This window comes from Nicotiana tomentosiformis, chromosome 1 (genome assembly GCF_000390325.3).
Source record: "Nicotiana tomentosiformis chromosome 1, ASM39032v3, whole genome shotgun sequence".
Lineage (NCBI taxonomy): Eukaryota > Viridiplantae > Streptophyta > Magnoliopsida > Solanales > Solanaceae > Nicotiana > Nicotiana tomentosiformis.
Window position 1 is genome coordinate 2,337,735 of NC_090812.1, and position 16,712 is coordinate 2,354,446.

At 35.1% G+C, this 16,712-nt stretch overlaps 1 protein-coding gene across 1 annotated transcript; it reads right to left on the reverse strand.

The window, feature by feature from the left end:
* Nucleotides 1-1,478: 1,478 nt before the first annotated feature.
* Nucleotides 1,479-15,221, reverse strand: LOC104101280 (uncharacterized). The gene is made up of 2 exons (XM_070178513.1): nucleotides 14,597-15,221; nucleotides 1,479-1,576 (listed from the first exon to the last, which is right to left on the reverse strand). Exons 1-2 carry the CDS (start codon nucleotides 15,219-15,221, stop codon nucleotides 1,479-1,481), a joined length of 723 nt encoding a protein of 240 aa, XP_070034614.1.
* Between the last annotated feature and the right edge of the window lie 1,491 nt (nucleotides 15,222-16,712).

Consider the following 16,712-nt stretch of genomic DNA (forward strand, 5'->3'; position numbering starts at 1 on the left):
AGGTCAAAACACCGAGCATGAACTCCCTCAAGGGCCTCCCTTCGGGATTGCCACTTCATGTGCTCTACCATATTTCTCACTTGGTCCTGAGCCGCCTCGGCATCAGACTTGTGCTGGGCCACCCTCTCATCGGCTTCGGCCTTGACCCCGGCAACCTCCGACTTGGCTGCCTCAAGTTCCTTGGCCAGATTATCTTGACCGGAGACCGCCGAGCTCAGCTGAATCGGGAGCTGCTTGATCTTTTTGGCCTGTACCAAAGCCTTTTCCTTTGCAGCCTAGAGCTGGACCTTAGTCGAAGCCAATTGTGCCCGGGCAGTCTCCATTTCCGAGGCCAGGCGGTCCATGTTTCTTTTCCACTCTTCGGCCTCAGCTTTCACCGTATCCACCTCTGCCTGGAGCTTCTCGATCTGGTCAAGTTTCTTTTGAACCTACGGGTTCAGATCGTGAGCCACTATATCTGACTCATAGTCACTAACTTTAAATACTCTTCTTATCTGCTCAACTAGGTCGGCATGCTCTTTCCGAGCTGCTTTTAGCTCAGCTTGGAGTTTCTCACTGAGAAACTTGTAAGCATCCCTCTTCTCAATAAGCTCCCGAGCCTCGGCCTCGTGATGGTTTAACTTTTCCCGATATCGGAGAAAAATTTCATGATGAAGCACCGAGGCCTGCAAACACAAAGAGAAATGTTACGATTATTTGCAACTTAATCTAAGTACATAATAGAGAGGCATTCGAAGTTACCCGATTTAACGCCTGTTGAGCTTCGTTGAACAGGTAGTGCGCTTCCACCTCGTCCATCTTGGTTCGATCCTCTTCGGTCACCAGACACCAAAGATAGCTGGCAATCCCCACAGGGGCTGAAAGAACCCGGGCATTCTCCGGGATAGACATAATGATTAACCACTTTCGATCAGGATCTGCACTCGGAGCTAGAAACCGGTCTACTAATCTTGGACTTGAAGAAGGCCCGCTGGCTTTCGAAGACGGTATCTTCTTTTTTACCAGTAATTCAGCCACCCCGGTGACGTCTTTCGAAGCGGTAGAATCTAAGCCATCGAAGAAGTTATTGAAAGAATCTGCTGCCCCTTGAGGCCCCTCATTTGGGCGTCCTTTCAGCATATGGGCCTCGTTGATCATGGAGTCAGTGAATGAAGGCGATCCGGAGAGATCTATCACCGCAAGTGCGTCCTTCGGGACATTTCCCTCCGCCCGAGAAGTACCGGCCATGGTTTCTTTGTCGACCTCCTCATCTTGGGGCAAAATGGCCTCGTCCCTCCCCGGTTCGGAGGCCTCGACCACTACCTCTTTATCGCTTCTTACGCGGGTCATCAGCTCGGAAGCTTCTTCTTCTTCATACTCGTCCCTCAGTCTATTAAGTGAGTCCGATGTGATCCTCCGAGTGTTGTTACCTTCCTTGGATTTGCGCACCAGCCTCCTTTTTGGTCTTTTCTTCTCCGAGTTTGGAGAACTCGGAGCCCCTATTCTTTTCTTCTCTTTATCCTGCTCGGAGAAGATGGTTCGGGGAGGATGTCTTCATCACCGGACGAAGACCTCATTATAGCATCTTTTGGAAGACCTGCAAAGGAAAAAGAAGTGTGAACGAGCGCAGCAGGAAAACTAAGTGTTATCCACTCGGGAGAGGAACCTCACCGTGGGAACAGGCCTCCCACCGGCCCTTCGAAAATTTGTGCCACGCACGCTCGGAATATGGCTTTTGTAACACGATGCCCTCGACCCACTCCTTAAGTTGAGGAACTATATCTGGCATCCGAGTAACAACAACACCACCACAAAACATCGATAAGAAGGGAGGAAAAGGAAAAGCGATAAACAAAATCTTAAAGGCAAGGTTATACTTACGTTTCATGTTTCATTTCTCAGGAAATGGCATATCCTCGACCGGGATTAAATCCGAGGTCTTCACTCGAATGAACCGACCCAACCAGCCTCGGTCCCGATCCTCATCGATGCTCGATGGTGAAGGGACACCCCTCGATTTTATTTACGAAGAAGCGGAGGAGAATTACTATCCTCCAGAAAGAGGGATGAATTTGACCGAGGGTCACCTCGTACCTCTTACAGAAGGCGATGATGACCGAATCCAAGGGGCCCAACATGAAGGGATAAGTGTAAACACTTAAAACACCCTCCACATGGGTAGTAATCGTTTTCTCAGGCGTAGGCACCACTACATGCTTACCAACCCAGTTGCAATTCTCCTTGACCTTGGAGAGGAAGCTATAGTTGACTGAGCATATATATCTTGAGACCGGCTCACACCGACCTGGTACCGAGGAGGTTTTCTCGACCTTGAAATCGGCACCGGTCGGGCATCCCATCGGAACGAACATCTTCAAGGGGGACTCCGATGTCGTTTCCTCAGTAGCAGCAGACAAAACATTTTCCTCTTCGGCCGGTCCCGAGGCACAGAGAGTTTCTTTTTGGGGAACGGACTTTGAGGTCTTTGCCATTTCTTTGAAAAATTAAGGAAAAAGAGGAAAGAATATGTTTGATAATTTGGAATAAAAAACAGAAGTTCTTATAAAGGGATTTCAAAATAATCAGAAAATTGATGTTTGGGAATATTGAGATTTCTAAGGTACGAGGGCAGAAGGTTTGAAACTAAAGTTTGAATAAGCTAATGAGGGGTATTTAGAGTTTCTCAGCGACTATTCATATCTGGGAATGGCCGACCGGCGATTGACAGGCATTTAATGTCGTTAAAACTTGACTAACGAGACATTTTGACTATTTTGTCGTTTCTGTCACAAAATATCGAGGTCAGGATCGGAAGTTCATGTCGTTTCTCGTCGTCTACTCTCCGAAAAATGAGAGGACTATCTGTATAAGGTCGAAATCGAGTTCGACTACAACTTGGTAGATTTGTCTTAGAACGTGGCGACCACGGACTAGAGATTGACCTTAAGTCTCACCAAACTAGAACCTGAGGTCGAAGACTTGCCCTCGAAGAACGTTGAGTCCGGTCTCGACCTTAGCCTCGAGCGAGCCCGGAAATAACAAATGGAAGACCGAAATATTCGCGACCGGACGGATATTACGGCGGGAATCTCGGCGCATATCTGCAAGGAGCCAGTAATTAGTAATTCAAGAGATTTTTACCTTTAATAGAAATGTACCTAGAGTAGGACTCCTCTACTATATAAAGGGGGGTCTCATAATTCATTGGACACATTATAACACGCATCCCAAAGCAATATACTATTATATCTAGTTGTTATTATCTCATCATTCTGTTCCGGCATCGATTAAAGCATTTTTGACTCTAGGGTGACCAACCTTTAAGGCCAAGATTGTTCAACTTGTGTGGTTTGCATTTATTTTTTCATCATTAATTTCAATATTAATTTGATTTCTTATTTTGTATCATGTTAGATCACGTATCCTTAAAGTCACATATAAATTCAATTGTTATCCGATTTTGAGGCTAAACACAATATAAAAAAAACTATAAGACCACCTATGTAGATTAACTTCACTCCTTCAAAAGAATTATGGTTGTATTTATGTATAGCTCCGCCTCTATTTTTTTTGTTGCCTCATTTGCTTTTCATTCTAGCCTCGGTGTTTCTGGTCATCTCTTTTCGCACTCAACTTGAATTTCTACCTTCGTAATATTGACACTACCTTTTCCTCTTCATTTCTCTAACGCTTGAAGTTATTTGATCTTTAAGTATAACTGTTCACGTATTCCCAATTCTTTGATAGCAAGAAAAAATTTATTGCTCAATATGAGGGAAAAAAAATATTTGATAGAATTTATGAAGTGATGTTGTTGGTTATTAATACATAACATAAAAATTGAAGAAATACGTACAAAGTTAGAATTGAACATGAAAATGGCAAGAAGTGAAAGAGATGCAACTGCATTATTAGGAGTATATGCACATGCGGATCCAGAATTTAAATTTTATGGGTTCAAGTTATAAGGTTTTTAGAATTGAACCCGTTATAATTTTAAAGTTATGGGTTCACATCTACTATTTTTATAATTTTAATAAATTTTTGTACATAAAATTTTACTCCGCATAAAAAATTATGAGTTCAATTGAACTCATAACTAGTACACTACATCCGTCACTGAGTATATGGAGCGATTTTCCTAACGTTTCTATACATTAGTATATTTGGTTTGAAGGTCACGAAGGAATAACTTATTTATTTTTGAAGGATATTATTATCACTTAATGTTACAAGGTTTGTTTAACCTTTAAATTTTATACTAAAGGCAATATATATATATATACTATGTACGCATTTTTCAATTTCCTTAAATGTGCGTCAATAAGTAGCCATGGCTCTTCTCTGAAATTTCAAGGTTGCTTTTTTAATTTTTTCTTTTTCCAACATTGAGCGGTGCATCCGTTCCAACTTATTTGAGTTTGTTTGACTGGGCACGAAGTTTAATATTTAAAAGAAAATTTTTGTCATATCACTTAAATCTATAGCAAGTGACAAAAATACCCTTAAAGGCCACTGATTACGTGGAAAACACAGTAAAAAGAAATAAGCAGTCAGAGCAGACCAACGTGTCCCATTTCTTCTTACACATTAATTGAGGTGTCCATTTCACCATACTTTACTCCTACTTTTATCAGTTTTAGTTCCAAAGTCATAAATTAGTCTGTTTTTTTTTGAAGACTTGCGACAAATAAATTTAAAATTTTCTAAAATTATTTTGCAGGAAATAAGATTATGTATTGTTTGTTCTCTATAGAATGGTTGAGGTTCATGCATTTACTTAAGCTGTTTAAGGACCTACTACTAAGAAAATTAAATTTTCATTACAATTGCTATTCTTCGTCTGGGGATGCCAAAATTATTTTGTTGGAGATAAGATTGTTCTTTGTTCTTCTGTAATTCTGATGGTTGACACTACCACGCAATTTATAAGCAATTGTCTATTTTTGAAAAATAATTGGTGTTGTTCAGCTATAGATTTTTAATAATCCTTGCTCGTGTTTGTTTGATGATTATCTTGTGAATTTGGTCAAATAGTGCAGCTTTATATTTTAATGCTCTAGCAGTTGATTAGGATGAAAATGGAGTTATTAAGAAATTTACAAATGACTGAAAGAAGAAAAACAAAGAAGAGGAAATTTACTTGCAATAAGAAAGATCCAGGTAAACGTAAATGAAAATCTTGCCAAAGTGAGGAAGAATAGAAAATTGAAAAAGCCACGAATCAAATCAACACATGAAAAAGTTTGACATATGTGCACAGCTTTTTAAACAGTGACTTTTCAACTTAATAAACAATTCATAAATTGTTGTGACTTCTAAATTCAGTTGGTCCAGATCAGTTTTGAAAGAAACGATAGTAAGGATAATACGGGAATCCTAAAGTTAAATTGCTTCCTATTTTAGAAAGAGTTTATTTTATTTTTGAACTGACTAAAAAGAGTTTATTTGCTTCACATAAATTGGAGCGAAGATAGTAGTATTTTACTATCTTTTCATTTGTGGATCAAATTTTGGGGTTAAAAGTACTTTACTTTTGAAACAGGTGCCCAACGATTAAGGAAATTTTAGTTTTATATTTGCTTTGTACCTTCCGATTTGCTTCTCGCTTTTTAATTTATAACGCAGATTTATAGTTTTAGTGAAGTAATGCTATAGTTGGATTACTTAATATATTGACAAAATTATTTCTTTTGATGGGTTTAGAAAACACATGTTTTTAACCGTACCAATAATTCAACAATAGGAGTTTCAAGAAGTCATTATCCATGAGGTGACACCGTGACAGTGTGATACTAGGTGCTTTATTAATGGAGATTGTAGGAACTACTGTAATTTTAAATTGATATATATATATATATATATATATATATATATATATATATATATATATATATATATATATATATATATTCACAAATATATTTGTTCTAATTTCTTTTTTTATTTGATTATGTTTTATCCAATTCATTTTAGTTATATTTGTCACACGGACACGGAGTACATATTCGATAAGGTAATATTGTGACCTTGGGATCCAATTATACGAATCACACAAGACTATAATGATGTATGGTGATTAGACAAATGCGTAAAAGATCACATGTTAACTTCTCGATTGAGGAATTAAATTATTTTAATTGGACCAAGTTTTCCTTTTCTAAAGTATGCTCCGGATAATATTTAAAAACGTTTGATACCATGCCAGAAAGTATATTTACATTTATTATTTTGAATTATTATAATAACGTCAAGATGTTCTTTAACTTATGAAATAAAATAGGGAGATGTATACTTTAAACAGATATTGGTTTTAATTAGAACATTGTGAAAAACATATAAGAAAATTGTTTGAGATAGTTTTGGAAATCTACATTAATATTTTATATTATACTGAAATATAAGCGGGAACCTCAAAGAGAAAAGTTAAAAGACCATTATGCTGCATTTGAATCGAATAAATGGAGAATAAATTCATCTTCCGGTAACAGCTTCTTGGAGGAATTATTATAGTATTTACATTGTAGCCTTTTCACATTCTCAGCTTATTTGTTTTGTCCTTTGAGTTTCCACCGTTAATAACAACATAGTCGCCTTTTCACATCTTTATTGCACTTTGGCCTTTGCACTATATAAAAGTGCTCAACAAATGTGTCATATCACTTTATCTTTTTCTACTTCTCATTGTCAAAAATTCTCTTTTTACCAAAAATGTACTGTCGTGTATTTTGCTCAACACCATCTTGGCAGATAACTTTTTTTTAGTGTCCTATTAGACCAATTCAATTTCTGCTGACTCATTATGTTTGTGAATCTCTCTATTCTATTTCATTTTCTGCAGAGGAGTAGGTCCTCTTTACAATATATTAAAGTCAAGGCAGACAATATCATTCTTTTCCTTTACACACATACAATCTTGGCTGTGTTAGTTTTCCAATTGGTTAATGCATAGAGGTTATACGGCAGATTTTCTTAGTATCAGCTTGATATAAAAGATGGTGTAATGCGATGATTCATGTTAAATAGGAGTAGTACAATTCATTTTTTATGTAGAATACAAAAAAATATAATTTCTGGATACTTATTCTACATAACTCAAACACTAAAAACGATATATTAATATAAGTTATTCTAGAGTATCAAAAAATAAGAAAATTGTCAACTTGAATATTTGATATGTTAGAGGAACAAATAAGAAAAAGGTTATATCAATTCAGTTGAGTTTTTACAGCTACCAATTGTGATTGTGAGCAATGATCAAGTCATTCGAATAGGCTAACTATTCATCAATTTTAGTTTGCACTTCCCTTTCAAATTTTAATTTCTCATTATTCATATGTTTAGTTATACTAAAAATAGGAAGTTTCTAAAGCTAAATTTGAATTACCAAAATATCCATAAATATTTAGATGCCATTTTATCCTTCCTTTGAATCCTACTCCTATAATATTTTTGTATCACAAAGTAAATTTACCTTTCAATAAATGATAATATACATACTAATTAAGTCTACCTTAAATTAAGTTAATGAGAAGTCAATTGTGTAAAAGACATTTACAATAAACCGAGTAAATGATAAAGATGCATTGATGCACCCTTTCGACTCCTCTTTAGTAAAGTTTCCGACAACTTTTTCAATCCTTGCAATTACTTTCATTGCAGAATAGCTTAATAGACACTTGTACTTATTCACGTTTGTCATTTCGGTCCTTGTACTTAGAAATTTTATCCGGACACTTATAATTATTCTAAATCAATATTTTAAACACTCTAACCGCATGTGTTATTCAAACGCTTTGATGTGGATACCACATCAGTATCCACATCATATTTTCTTTATTATTTAATTTATTTAAAAATTATATTTTTTCTTTTTTCATTCCACCATCCCCTTCATCACCTTCCTCCTCATTCACCATCTTTATTCTCCATAATTTACCACACATTTACCACCACCTTCAAAATAGCCCGCCGAGTATCATTACAATGTTATGATACAAACAATGAGAAAAAGAATTTATCTAACTCTTGTTTTCCATCGGTAATCACTTTTTTACTCTTCATTTTTCTTTTTTTATTTTTTCAACTCAACTCTTAAAAATCGCCCCACCAACGCCTGCAATTCCTCTACGATTACCCATTTACCTGAAAAGCTTTTTTCACATCAACTACTCCATCATAGCACCACCAATCAACTACAAAAGAGAATCGATTCAAAACGACTCTTAAAAACTATCTCACTAGAAACTCACCTTAAGTTTCTGTAAGATTCCTCTACCGAAAAACGGCTCGTCGGAGATCTTTTTGTAATTTTTTTATTTTTTTCCTTGCAAAAACTTATCTTCAAAAGCTGTGGGGGGGGGGGGGGGAGGGGGGATGTGAGATTTAGAAAAGAACTTTATTCATAAGTTGTTACCAATTTGGGAATGTTTTTGAATCTGGGGCGATGAGGAACATATATGATGGATGAGGGGTGGTGAAAACAACTGTATTGTAGTTGATTTTTAGGTTAAAATGTAGGAGAGGTAATAACTAGAAGAAAGGAGGAGGAGAGAGAAAAATGGAAAGGGGAGGTGAGAAAAACGTGAAGAGAAAGTATTCATTGACTTTTCTCTATGGGGGATTTAGAAAAGAACTTTATTCATAAGTTGTTACCAATTTGGGAATATTTTTGAATCTGGGGCGACGAAGAACATTTATGGTGGATGAGGGGTGGTGAAAACGACTGTATTGTAGTTGGATTTTGGGTTAAAATGTGGGAGAGGTAATAACTGGAAGAAGGGAGGAGGAAAGAGAAAAATGGAAATGGGGAGGTGAAAAAAATGTGAAGAGAAAGTATTCATTGACTTTTCTTTATGGAGGATTTAGAAAAGAACTTTATTCATAAATTGTTACCAATTTGGGAATGTTTTTGAATCTGGGGCGACAAGGAACATTTATGGTGGATGAGGGGTGGTGAAAACGACTGTATTGTAGTTGGGTTTTGGGTTAAAATGTGGGAGAGGTAATAACTAGAATAAGGGAGGAGGAGAGAGAAAAATGGAAAGGGGGAGGTGGGAAAAACGTGAAGAGAAAGCGCTCATTGACTTTTCTTTGTATTTAACTTTTTATTTTTTTTATTTTTTTTTATTTTAATTATCTTCTTATTTAAATAATTATATTCACGCTCCATATGCGCGTGAAATACACGTGATTTGTCCACTTCAGTTGTCAAGCTGCCACATAGACCCAGTCAACGGTCAGAGAGATTTAAAATATTTGATTTTGAATAATTATAAGGGGTCATTTGGTAGGATGGATAAGAATAGTGCGGAATAAGGTGTATTAATAATGCATGGATTAGTAATGCAAGTATTAGTTATGCAGATATTATTTCTTATCTATTGTTTGGTGTGGTGTATTAAAATTATAATGCATTGCATAATTTTTAAGAAAAATAGTTGTTTACAAAAATGTCCTCTATATTCTCAAGCTTTAAGGGACTTTAAGGATAATTTTGTCTTTAACCAACCTAATGCATGCATTAGTAGCCTTGGTATTACTAATTCCATGGTTTTCTATGCATTACTTATACATAGGATAATACCAAGTATGATGTATAACTAATACAACATATGTTGAAAAAATATACAAAACAAGGTATTAGTAATGGATAGAGCTAATGCTTGCATTATTTTTTATAATACCTCGTGCCAAACCACCCATAAGTGTCTGGATGAAACTTTATTGAGTACAAGGATCGGGATGACAAACGCGAACAATTACAAGTGTCTACGACGCTATTCTGCCTTACTTTCATCTTCTGTATTCAAACCACTGTAATTGAAAGAAACTGTTTTTTCATAAAGAAACATTCTTCTTTAAATTTTCTTATATCTGGTTATCATCTCTTACATACAAAGTTAATGTACAAATGTCAAATCAGGTACATCTATTTCCTTTCTGTTACTTTTTGCGAGCGTTTTACTAATGTCTGAGTTATTTCTTTTGGTTTTTGTCTTTCTAACCCTTTCTTTTTATACAAGATAGTAGGATTATGTTTTTAAATTTTAATGTATGAATTATTAAATTTTGGATAATATTTTGGAATACCAACACGCTAAAAGGTGGACTAGGATTTTTGTGACCGAATTATGAAGAGGAAAAATTAATTAATTGTTACTTCATCATGGCTCCTAATTGGTGAAAACTAAGAGCTTGTTTGGATGGGCTTTAAGCAGTTTTTAATTTGTGAAAGTGTTTAATAAAAAAATGGCTTAAAAAAGTCAAAACCAATAAGTTGAAAAACCCAACTTTTTCGAAATTGGCTTAAAAGCCATATTGCTTTGACCAAGGATATTACATTCTTATCCTTATAATTTTTCTTAATCTCGAAATTACCCCTCAGTAGAAATATTGTTCTTTTAGCTTTTTTTTTTTGTTCCATAACATTTAATTTTTTTGGTTGTTGAATCCTTCCTTTTTTTTTAATTGGTGTAACTATATTCTAAAATCAAATCATTCATCATCTTCTTTATAATGTTAACAACTTTAAGGATATTTTAGTCATTTTAACAAGAAAAAGTGCTTACCAGCACTTGTTTACCAAACACTTCATTAGCTTGTTTTCAGTTTCAGCATTTTTATCCAAACACATAACTGCTTATTTATAAAATAAATTTCAGCACTTATAAAGTGCTTTTAAGCACTTAACTTAAAAGTCACTTTTTTTAAACCAATCCAAACTTACTCTAAACCATTGTTCTGTATTGTTAAAACTTGATCATATAGAGATCGTCAAAACTTTTGCTAGAAGCCTTGTTTGAATGTGTTCATTTATTTTTTTCTGCCAATTTGTGTTTTTGGTTAAAAGGAAAAATCTTTCTTTATCCTGATGAGTTAAAAGAAAAAATCAACAGATTTAGAAGAACCTAATAATCAGTTAATGAGAAATTATGTTAACGTTTGGCCTTTGTATGATATGATGGAATCGTCATATGTTTGGCCTTTTATGTATGATATGATGGAATTGTGATATGTATATTTAGTTAAATTTAATTGTGTTTGGTCATTCTTTTATTGTAAATTAATTTCTTTTAAAAGTCATCAAATTATTTTCTTAATTATATTGGTTATGTAATTACTCAAATATGTGCGTTCCAATTTTATTTTTCAATAAATATTTTATTTACTGAGTTATGTTTGTTATGTACACTTTCTTCTCCTTTGTAGATGCTGAGGTTTTTTTTTCCTCATATCCTCTATTTTATTATACATTATTTGTTTAATCTTCGAAAGCTGATGCTTCAACAGTACTAACGATCATGTACTTGTGGTAATAAATATGTTATTGTCAAATATATGTTATTTTTTATTTTTCCCCCTATTGGTTTTTGATGCTTAAATAGGTCTTCCCCTTCCTCTTATTAGAATTCTTTCCATCTCCTTATTAATTCTTTTTTATTTTATGGCCTTCAAATAACGGTTGAAGGTGCAGTTTAATTAGAGACAATCTTTTGGCATTTCATGTTGCTACTGAGTTCTACTCTAAACAGTGATTTTCATTTAGAATCGAAACCCACGAAAAATAATTACATTTTCTAGAATATACTTAAAAATCATATTAGGTAATCCACATCTCTTTGGTATTGTATATTGATGTCTTAAATATACTAAGCAAAAATAAGTCTCAAATTTTTTGTATTTGTATCTCCATAAGGCAATTTATTCTTTTAGACTACCCACATGCACTATACTGTGCTAAATAAAGTAACATTTGTGCTGGTTTGTTATGTATGCTATTGCTACCTAGCTGAATTTAGTTGTTGAACTTTGCGGTTTATACATTATCTTATCATTTTTGCATTTAATAATCAATTTTGAGCTTGTATTTTTCTCTTTTAAATTTTGTACAACTTATCACACATGTTTTAATATTGTCTATTTTACTATTTTTTTTAAAATATATTGAAATACACGTGCAACGAATGTATTCGAAAACTAATATTAATAAAATAGGATACTTGTCCATGAACGGTCATAAAGTCTAAAAATGGGATAGAGTTGGGCTGTAGAGATCTAAATCATTTATGCTATTTAGCATATCCAGTAAATCACTAACACTGTCGATTACATCAATGCCACCTGATTTTTCCGGATTCAGCAACATCATTAGTATTTCATCTTTATGCTTCTTAAACTTTGTAGGCTGCTTCTTTCACGTTCCTAACTGGGATTAGACGTGATTGACACTCAATCCTTACCATTCGCTGAGTAAATCCTGTACTATTTATATCAAACTTTAAGTTCAATAGCAAAGAATCTAACGTACTTAAATATTAATTCTAATTAAGTTGCAGTTCTTAAACTGACCGATAAAAATAATAAATAAAGAATAATTCCCGAAACTATTTTAATATACCTACTAAGGAGTCATGAGCCTCTAGAATCTGAAAAATAAAATTTAAAATACATAGCCTACGGGGGCATCACCGGAAATAAAATAAACGTAAAGAAAAAAAAAGATATAAATAAAAGTATGAATAGGGTTCGCTACCGCTGGGGTGAATCAATAGAGTCTGTAAACTGAATCTAGAATATCTCCTCTAATCACATGCCTCGTTACCTGCGTCCTCAATACCTGCCACATGACGTAGCAGGCCCAAACGGGCTAAGTACCACCAAAGGATACCCAGTAAGTCTCATAGGCTACCTCCTAAAAAGGCGGAGCGAGACCTTCTGGAAAATATAAGAAATAAAAGGGATATACGAAAAATCATATAAATCATATAAAATTTTACAATCAAGTAATAAGCTGGAAACCGAAACTCAATGTAGAAATTGAGCCCATAACTAATATCTGAAATAGAAACTGAGTTATATATATTTTAAGAAGTAACTTTGCAAAGTTAATTGTTACGCATAATGTCCCTGCATAAGTGAGCATCTGGGAACACGTACGGAGGAGTGTCGGCCTATCTCCCCAACAAACGGTTGGCACCTGCGAGCGTAGGGTAGGTAACCCTGACATCATAGCACTCACGCTGGGGGAGGTTGGCCACTTCTCCCTACTGAATGTGAATATCACAAATAAAGGCGCATAACAATTGGTAATACACATAAGCATGTATTTATGTCACATATAATGTCGTACTGAAAAAGAATAAGTGAACTGAGTATTTGGATTGCAAGAAAACATGGCTTGAATTTATTGAACACATGAAGCACAGGGGTTCTAATGGAATTCTCTACTAGGAGAGTAAGCCTCAACTCACCTTAAAGCTAGCTCAGCTTCGACTTCACATATCCTCCAAACACTCCCGATTCATAAATTTTCAATCTACATGTAATAATCGGGTTCAATTCACATCAATACAAGTCTAAAGAATATAACATTACTCTCTTCAATTTAAGAATATTGCTTAAATCTTCTAACTCGTGAGTTTTCAGTAATACGGGAAAACTGTGTATACCTACTTCAATTCTATAGTCCAATAAGTTATAATCATCACTAAGAACATATCAATTGCAACGTTCCATACTCAGTCAAGACTGCATTATCAAATTTACTTTACTGCTCAAACCCTAACTCTTGTTTGGAATTATAATTAACTATCTTCATATATAACTGATTATTAAAGTAAAGGAACAAAAGAAAAGAAAAAAAAAAGATGAAAGGAAAAGTAGACTCCTCTTACTCTATGTCGACGGCGAGTAATTTTTGTTTCTGTGTTTCTTTGCATTTTCTCGTCGGCGTTTAGAAGCCAAGAAAGGCTTGATACCTTATGTCTCTTATTATTTTAAAAAGATTAAATGAAACCCAAATATAACCATCATTTAAAACTCAATTGGCTGGCCCACTATATTTAATTATAAGCAAATTTGGTTGAATGTGCTGCCACCCATGCTATTTTGACTCCAAATAAAAGCAAAAGTTTTTTCCACTTAGAAAGTCTTTTTATTTTCTCTACCCCTGGCCTACTTGTCTTTCATTGTTGACCAAGATCTTTGTATCTTTCTTGCTAATTCCTTACATATAAAATAGATGTATTTCTTTTACATACATCTTCGTATTGCCAATATATGGACAAATGCATCCAGTGTTGCATTTCAACACAGAGATCAAACAAGATTTTATTGATTCTTAAGTATCCGTCCTACCATATTAGTTCATATCCTATATGCATATTATCCCAAATACTTCGCTTAAACCGTGCAAGTCTTTATACCCTTCGAGCACTTTAATTACATTATGAATTTCGAGATTATAAAAAAATAATTTAAGCTAGAAATTTATGAGGCTTTACATTCTCCCCCGCTTAGGAACATTCATCCTCGAATGTTGTGTCATAATTATTCTTTAGTCTAAAAGAAAGATCTTAGGACCTCAAAATTTGACTAACTCCTAAAATTTCCAAAACTTTTGGCAAAATTTCCTTTGTAACTGGAGCTATCCAAAATTTTCAACCTGTCCAAGCAACCCAACAATAACATTTCGTACCTCCAGCTACTCAATCCAATAAAATATAATATTAAGGTATACTAATATACCCGATAAAGTCGTTTTACATCACTATAAGCACAAATATCCCATACCTTACCAATCTAATTATTTTAAAGCATTAATTGAATTATATACCTGAAATCTCGAACAAATAGGGATATTTTTCCTTCATGGCTTCCTCTGGCTCCCACGTAGATTCCTCAGCTGAATGGTTTCTCCATATTACTTTTATCGAAGCAACATCTTTGTTTCGAAGTCTACGAACCTGCCTGTCTATTATAGCTACAGGAACCTCCTCATATGATAGAGTATCATCAAACTCTATGTCCTGCCTATCAATTATATGACTCGGGTCATGAAAGTACTTTTTCAGCATGGACACATGAAAAACTAGATATACTGAAGATAACTCTGGAGGTAAAGCTAGACGATATGCCACAAGCCTAATCCTTTCAAGAATCGGATAAGGCCCTATATATATCGGGCTAAGCTTCCCTTTTCTACCAAACCTCATGATCCCCTTCATTGGAGAGTCTTTTAAAAATACATAGTAACCCACTTTGAACTCAAGATCACGGCGTCTTATATCTGCGTATGACTTTTGTCGACTTTGAGCTATTTTAAGTCGTTTCTGAATTAGTTTCACCTTTTTCAAGGCATCTTGTACTATGTTTGGCCCAATAAGTTTCGTTTCACCTATCTCAAACCATCCTATAGGCGAATGACACCTCCTACCGTATAGGGCTTCGAATGGAGCCATCTGAATACTTGCTTGATAACTATTATTATATGCGAACTTAATCAAAGGCAGATGTTCATCCCAGTTTCCTTTAAAATCGAGAACATATGCTCGTAACATATCTTCTAAGGTCTGAATTGTCCTCTCGGCCTGCCCATCTGTTTGAGAGTGAAAGGTTGTACTTAGATTAATTCGGGTACCGAGACCTTCCTAAAAACTCTTCTAGAACTGGGCAGTAAACTGAGCACCCCTGTCAGAAATAATGAACACAGGAGAACCATGCAACCGAACAATTTTTTTTTATGTATAATGTTGCATACTAGGGTGTTGTGTAGGTTGTTTTGACTGGAAAAAAGTGAACTGACTTAGTGAGTCGGTCTACTATGACCCAAATAGAGTCGCGTTTCTTAAAAGTTCACGGCAAACCAACCACAAATTCCATATTTATTCGTTCCCATTTTCATTCTGGTATTTCAATGACTTGAGCTAAGCCGCCTGGTCTCTGATGTTTAGCTTTTACTTGCTGGCAGTTTAGGCACCGCGATACAAAATCTGTAATATCTTGCTTCATATTATCCCACCAATAAATATCCTTCAAATCATGATATATTTTAGTAGAATCTGGATGTATTGAATATCTGGAGCTATGAGCTTCTACTATAATTGCCCTTCGAAGATCTTCTACATTTGGCACGCATAAGCGGCCATCAAGTCTCATCACACCATTCTCATCAAGTGAAAAATTCTTAATCTTGCCAGTGAGAACACCTTCCTTGAGCTTAAGCAAGCTAGGGTCATCAAATTGTTTGGCTTTAACTTGCTCTACTAAAGTAGACTTAGCACCCATCTTGCTATCAACCTTCCACCATACTTCTCATTGAGACGAACCCCTTGGCTAGCTATTTGTTGGGCTTCCTTAACTATTGGACATTCGACCACACACAACCTGGTCAAACTCCCCATGGATCTTCTGCTCAGATCATCAGTAACCACATTCGCTTTGCCGGGATGGTAAAGGATATTACAATCATAATCTTTAAGCAACTCCAACCACCTGCATTGTCTCAGATTCAACTCTTTCTGCTTGAATATATACTGCAAACTTTTGTGATCTGTATAAATGTCATATTGCTCTCCATAAAGGTAGTGACGCCATATTTTTAGCCCAAAAATAACTGTTGCTAGCTCAAGATCGTGGGTAGGGTAATTTCTCTCACGATTCTTTAACTGCCTAGAAGCATAAGCAATTACCTTGTCATTCTGCATAAGAACACACCCTAACCCTACTCTGGAAGCATCACAATAGATCACAAATTTACCTGTAGGGGTAGGTAGATTCAGGATTGGGGCTGTAGTCAACCCATTCTTGAGTTCTTGAAAACTTTTCTCACAAGCTTCAGACCATTGGAACTTCACATTTTTCTTAGTTAACTTTGTCAACGGGGAAGCTACTGAAGAGAACCCTTCTACAAAACAGTGGTAGTAACCTGCCAACCTTAGAAAACTACGAAT

What these genes read in the sequence shown, in the direction of transcription:
- LOC104101280 (XM_070178513.1), bottom strand. Translation starts at nt 15,221, where the DNA reads ATGGCTCCATTCGAAGCCCTATACGGTAGGAGGTGTCATTCGCCTATA. An exon ending in CTATTTGTTCGAGATTTCAG is followed by an intron (nt 1,577 to 14,596) that starts GTATATAATTCA and finishes TTTCCTTTGCAG; the next exon opens with GTCTTCCAAAAGATGCTATA.